This window comes from Sinocyclocheilus rhinocerous, unplaced genomic scaffold (genome assembly GCF_001515625.1).
Source record: "Sinocyclocheilus rhinocerous isolate Xijiao unplaced genomic scaffold, SAMN03320098_v1.1 scaffold3274, whole genome shotgun sequence".
NCBI classification, from domain to species: domain Eukaryota; kingdom Metazoa; phylum Chordata; class Actinopteri; order Cypriniformes; family Cyprinidae; genus Sinocyclocheilus; species Sinocyclocheilus rhinocerous.
This window is the reverse complement of record NW_015635599.1, coordinates 8,114-15,035: the sequence shown is the minus strand read 5'-3', so window position 1 is coordinate 15,035 and position 6,922 is coordinate 8,114. Positions and strand designations below refer to the sequence as shown.

General features: G+C 38.7%; 1 protein-coding gene across 2 annotated transcripts in view; it reads right to left on the bottom strand.

The window, feature by feature from the left end:
• LOC107747370 (potassium channel subfamily K member 10-like) overlaps positions 1-6,474 on the bottom strand; it is a 19,278-nt gene extending 12,804 nt beyond the window's left edge. For both annotated transcript variants that reach the window (XM_016561837.1, XM_016561838.1), the window contains exons 1-2: positions 6,172-6,474; positions 3,674-4,056 (exon numbers count right to left, since the gene is read on the bottom strand). In XM_016561837.1, coding sequence (XP_016417323.1) covers positions 3,674-4,056; positions 6,172-6,226 — 438 coding nt within the window. In that variant the 5' untranslated portion in view covers positions 6,227-6,474. The remainder of the gene's footprint in view (positions 1-3,673; positions 4,057-6,171) is intronic.
• Positions 6,475-6,922: the final 448 nt, after the last annotated feature.

Genomic DNA, 6,922 nt, shown 5'->3' with positions numbered 1-6,922 from the left:
AACATGCCAGTGGACACTGCTGACTAGCTGTTTGCATGTGTACTGCACGTTGACGCGGACAACGACGCAGAAGTATAAATGAAAACTGACGCATAGCCTACGGCGTAAAGGCTACGGCGTAGGTCCGACGCAGAAGTATAAATCAGCCTTAATGCTAACTTGCTAAGATATGAGTATGTAAATTTACCAAGTAGACTACAATTAATATATTACATTTTAAGTAAATTTTGCAACATAGGCTTGTTGGAAAAATGTGCCTCTAATGTGAAAAAATGTGGAGTTTTATTTTTTCTAAAATTCAAAAAATGTGCCCATACATACAATTCAGTGCCGTTTCCATCTGAAATTAACATTAGTGGCAGCTTTTGTTCCCTTTCACACAAATTATGATTACAGGGGCGGATTATTGATTTTGAAAAATACTTATTTAACTTACATAATACTATGTTATGAACTCAACACTTTGCCATGCATGATTTCTAATACATTTTGACATTTGCATTACATAATCAGCTCCATATGTATGGCTTAGTAAACTTCCTCGCTAGCCCACCTGGTACAGCAAGTTTAAGTCGCGTAAAACATGATTTGTGATAAAAGAGCTAAATGACTTGTAGAAGCAAAGCTAAAACGGCATGTTTGCTTCAGCAAATGCCTTTTTATCTTATGTTTGCTTTTATTAACCCTTTCACTGGTGAGTTTAAAATATTCTAGCTGTCCCCCCAGAGTGACTTTTTTTTAGGCGACCATGGCTACGCATCATGCTTGTCACGTGACACACCGCGGCCACAATAACACTGTGTGGTATGCTGTGTTCAAGTCCTCCTGGGACGTTCGTACTTACGAGTTGACAAGTCGTAATTACGACGTCAGGTGCGTTCAAGTCAGTTTAGTCGGCACAAGATGGCGGTATACCTTCTTTTAATAAATTACAAGAAAATACAACAGGGTCTGTTAATTCTGCTTATAGAAAATGAAGAGCAAAGAATTCGCATCAGGTGTGTTTTGCGTTTTTAATATTTTTAAAAAGTAATTTATGAAGCCACTTTAATCTGTATCGCATAAAAACTTCATCAAAACTATATTTAAGTTTATAGGACAACTAAACTATCAATTTAAACAAAAATTTACCGTCAACTACAGACGTTGAATCCATCGATTCCGCCATGTTTCTCATTGACACGCCCCCAACTCGGAAACTCGGGGCTTAAAGAAAATGTTGAGTTTCCCACTCGTAATAACGACTTTGTGGTGGCGTTCATGCGCGTTCAACTCGTAAATACGATCTATCCGACATGACTTGAATGCACCAACAGATGGATCGCTTTTATTTCGTTTTTCGTTTTTTTTTCAAAATATTCATAAACTTGCTTAACATATCATCAACTATCTGATATTCCGATCCACAAATATGTGTAAATGAGTGTGTTTTGTCGTTTAAAAACTGTTCTAAATGAGCTTGATCATGATCTGTAACGTGAGATGGGCGCCGCCATGTTTGTTCGCGCTGCAGTTCCGAGAGTCCTGTCAGTCGGATTTACCACACGTAAATTCATCAATTTCTCCCGAAATACATGTAAGTAAGTGGCCGGTGAACTGGGAGAAGAATAGAGTGAACTTTATAGTTACTTACACTGTGTGCATCTGATATTAATAAAACACGGTGGCAAATTATATTTGAATGGATTGTTATTGCTACTTCCATAAGCATCCGTGTGTATTTTACGAACTCTAAATGTATTGTTTTACTAGTAATCATGTGTATTTAAATGTCTGAAACCTAAAATAAACATTATGTGGTTAAAACCACTGCATAGTTGTGATTATATGACAAGTGCAGTGGCGTCTCAGAGCCAGATAAAGCGCGAAAGCACAGTTTGAATTTGGCAGTTATGTGATGTCACCGAACGTTCTAAATCCCATATACCATACTCCCAGGGGCACGGATATAAAAATCCCATATGTGGGACCGTACCACTCAAAGGGTTAACAGAACACTATCAATTAGGTTTAGGATTGGGTTTAGTGTAGGTGACAGGTTATTTTCAAATGCGAAACAGCGTAAACCTTTTAGCGCCACTGACCAGTCATTTCATTTCTGAACTGCTATGATACATACAACAACCAATACCACTAAGTGGACAATTCACAGCGCAGCTATTTTAACAATATACTTTATTACTGATTGAATTCTAAGTATATAATCAATTTTTCTCTCAGCACATCTTTCTTTTTTTTCAGCATTTTGAGATGCATACATCATACATGCTATACTTTAGAATTAGCCTAGAAGAACATGTGCGTTAGAACAGCCTTTGCTTTGTGAGTGTGCCTATGATGTCTTACAATGCTGCCTATGTAGGCAGCTTACTTGCTACTGGAACAGAACAGAGTCAATTTCTGGAAGGTCTCTGCACTTGGGCTCCACTTTCCCTGTTTTATGAGGAGCTGTGAGCACTGGTCCCTGAAAACCCCAGAAGTAGTAAAAAAAGAGGGTGACGCAGTGCAAGACAAATAAACTGCTTCTGTCAAGCTTGAGAAGAACCTGACCCTTGTAAACCAGGCTATAAATAGATTACACGGACAAGAACTTCTCCACCTTTCTTATAATAAAAACTGATATAAACACGTGTCCATGGGGAGTATAAGAGGAAGTGGGCCTTAAATTTATACGAATAAATCAGAAATGTACAGAGAAACTTTACCGCTAAATTTCAAGGTCTTGAATTTCCATGACTTTGAACTAAATTTGTATAAATTGTTCTAAAATGTACTATCTATCTAAAAGTTACTATCCCTATCCCATTCCTAGACCTAAGCTGGTCGTACAAATGTAGGAATGAGTTATTACGAATTCATCAACACATAAAATAGTTATGAATTGACATGAGAGTGGGCCGTAACATCAATTTCATCAATAAAACAATAAATAGTAATATTATGTTAATAAATATTAAGTCTAATAAATATTTTGTCAGAATACATGGATAATTTCTTTCTGAAAGGTCATCAATGTATTATAACGCTCTTTGAAGCCAACAGGGTGTAATTACAAAATCAAACCAGCAGGGGCAAATGTATTTATGCTAATCAGCAAAACTTTGAACTCTTGATGCGAGATGGGGAAACTCAATCATAAGTCTACAGTAAATTAGCTTCGCAGGAATGAAAAGTCATTTTTGTCACAGCGCTAGACATCACATAACAGACCTGACAAAAATGTATTAGTCAGATTTCAGAGATTGAAAGGTTGCAGGGTTTGCAGTGTTTCCCCATAAATCTCTGCCGTTTTATTGCTGAGAACATTTCTGAAAAGTCATGTTAAAGTAGTCTCGGTAAATGGGAGCTATTAAAGACAAGAATGGACTTTGCATATCGCTTCAACACTGCAAAACAGACTGATTACTGCCATCATGGCCACTATCCATCAAATACTTCAACTCTACAGCAAACGGCTTGCTGTCATAAGTCTACTATGACAGTCTACTCTGATATCTTTACATTTATTTTCGTCGCTTGCTCCATTTAGAATTGTCCAACCACTGTGCCCTGGTCTATTGCATGAGTGAAGCTCACATGTCAGACAGATCGATGAAGCTATAGTGTTCCACTAGATTTGAGATCCCACAAGGGACACTGCCCGAGCTCTACTACAGACGAGCAACAGTTTTACCTTGATGAGCTCTTCCAGCTCATTGGGGGTCACGCACTGATGTTTCTCCAGGAAGGCGGCTTTCTTCGAAGTGATGGTGTCTTTTTGGTTGCTCTCGAAGGGTTGCTCCAGGGCTTTGAACACCAGACCGCCGGCGACCAGGTATGCTACCACCACCACAAAAACGGCTAGGACAGTCTTCCACTTCATGACCGTGAGGAGGGCTGAGCCGTCTGCCACCGCTTCCAAGCTGGCCACCATACTAGTGGGCCGGGAGACAGAAAGGCGAGGTAAAGTGCAGCCCATGGGGTTCTGCATGGTGGCCACGCTGGCCTGCACCAAGCTGGACTGCAACATCCCTGGCTGGACCTTCTTGGGCGGCACCAGGTTGGTCTGCACTGGCACTGTTAAAAAAAGAGACAATATGCATGTATGCCATGCATATGATAATTTACTACATTAGTTCTAAACTGGTTTTGCTTCTGGACTCAGATTTTACATTTAATATCAAGTCAAACTTGTACAAATCTAAACAAAAATGTTATTAAAATCTTATATTAATAAAAAAAACATATTTTTAATGAAGTCTATGCCATTTTATTTTACCTTGCGTAGTTTCTTTCATAGTTTTCGAGGATGAGAGCTTGACACGCAACCTCTTCATGATGGAATCTTATTTGCCTGGCTTCTAGCAACTGACAGATGAATTTGCGACAATACTGTAAAGTTTGGGCCCACAGCCCTGACGTCAAAAAGATCTGCATTTTCTCCTCTTTTAAGTGCTGATGAACCCATGAGATTTGCTACAATAAATGGACTGTTATATGATGGTTTGCATTAATTTATTTTGCATTTATTTTCCCTGCTGTCCACTATTCTATCAGAACAGAACATCGATGTGTTTTTGTGTTGCAAACACACTGATTTATGTTGTCATTTATCCACTGCAAAAAGCTTATTCAAAGTCCAAAAATTTGAATCAAAGAAAATTTGCTTTTTGTGTTTAGTGTTTGCACCTGTGTTCATTTTACTTTCTTTTTAAACATGACGATTTTAAATTAATGTAAACACTCCAGGTGGCAAAGAGTGGAGTTTCACATGCAATGGTCCCAAAGCTTTTTATCATTGCTGCATACCCACTCATACACACACATGTCCGCACACACACTTCTGCTGGATTTCTGAAAACCCATTACAGCAGAAAGCAGCAGTACCAGGGTGGAGCAGCTACACTGTTTCAGACCGCCTGGCTGCATTTATAAACACATAAAAGAACATTACTAACCATTATGCATATTCTACAAAAAATAAAAAATAAATCATCTTGTGGAGGTGGTACTCTAAATAAATCAATATGACCCTATAATCAATAAACCAAATATTGCATTAATCACAGAAAGCACATATAAAGAGTAAGCCTCAAATTAGTTGCCCTCAACTTTCTTGTAGTCAGGCAATCCCCTCGCCTGCAATATATTGTAGTATTGCACAGCTGTTTATGTGGGCACTATCCCTGCAGCATGACCGCAATAATTTACTGTGACAATTCGATCGGTTGTTTACAAGCTATATTGACCCTACCTTCAGATTTTTTTCCCAGTGAAATTGTAGAGCAAATGATTAAGTGGACATTAAGAATTGTAATAAGCCTTATTAATTTGAATTAAGATTAAATATTGATCGACAATAGTGACTTAAATTGTAGTCGCATTATATGAAGGAGCTATTGCGTTCAATATGTTAAAATAATAGGCTATTAATAAAAATAGCTGTTCCCAAACGTATAAAACTAATTCACAGTTTCATGGAAGGTTAAAAAGTGTGTTTATCACCTCGCGTGGCATATCTGCGACGGGGTTAATATAAACGCCAGCATCGTGAATATGTGTGATTTGTCGGTACATAGTAAGATTAGGTAATGCGCGTGTCTCCCACGTTTCATTATGCATCTCTCGTGTCTCTGCATAGTACTCGCAGACTTGTAGACGCGTTATGATGCACCCCAGTTAAAGATTTCTGGAAAATGTAGCCTTTAAGTGCTTATATAGACGTATCTATGACTTGTTCCTCTCCCACCCTGCTAAACTATTGCAGCAAACCTCAACAATACAGGTCTCTCGGTCATGTCGTGATTGTGATTTATCTTGTGAGGAAAACCTCTTAAGCATCAAGGAGTGTGATTGAAACCCGTGGTTGAGATTCTTAATGAAGAACTGAACTGAAAAACTGAGACGGATAGAATGAGATCCATTATTAGAATTAAGAGACGTTAAATCTTTGGTATTGCACCACTAAGTGACCACAGTCAACTACCTCACCCATTAGTACTCCATCATCATTTTGCGCATCTTGGTTAAAGTGCTTTTGATTGGATTAGTTGGGTTCTTCAATCACTCTACATGACAACTGGCTGCCAGAGCGCATGTATGCTTCATTATGCTCTTAATAACTTCTGTCAAAGATGCAGCATGAACAATAACGTATGTATGCCAATGCATTTTGGATCGAAATGTACCTACCTGCTGGAGGGTTCCAGTTCCCTGGTTTCCTTGGGTTTTCCGTTGGAAATTTCATTTTGGGTTGCAGTATAATTCATGAAATGGTCGAAAAGTGATAAAGTAATCGGGAGAAACGGCGTGACTGTTGAATCATGCAGCGAATTTCCTTGAAGACATTGTTTTTAAACGAGACAGGGAGGTAAAAGGGCGCAAGCATGAGATCATCTTCATCTTCAGGCGTGTAGAGGGATAGATGTGCTGCTAGACTGGCGTGGAATCTGCCTGTCACGTAAGAGTTCCAGATCACTCCGCCTTTTGCCAGCTGCACCCTTTGTGTGTGAAGTAAACAGTGAAGGTGCAGCAGAAGTCCACGCGCTGTTGGGGGCATCGTCTGAGCGTTTCGCGAATGGACTATATAGAAGGCTTTTCTCAGCAGCCGCAGTATGTGGCAAACCGGTTTAACATTTATCCCACAAGACCGACTTTATTTATTTATTTGTTTGTTTGTTTGTTTCGTTGTTTGTTTCTTTGTTTCTTTATTTTTTTGTTATTAGTGCATATTTTTATTTACTAAAAAGTAATTCTCATGTGACCATTTCATGAATAACTTTTTTATTGAATGCTGGTGGGCTACTCCACGATCCATTTCACACGTGATTGGACTGATTCAATGGCTACATTTACATGCAACCAAATAATCCATTTGTAATCGGATTGATGGCTCAATCGGACTGAAATACTTTCATGTAAACACCTCAATCGATCACACTTT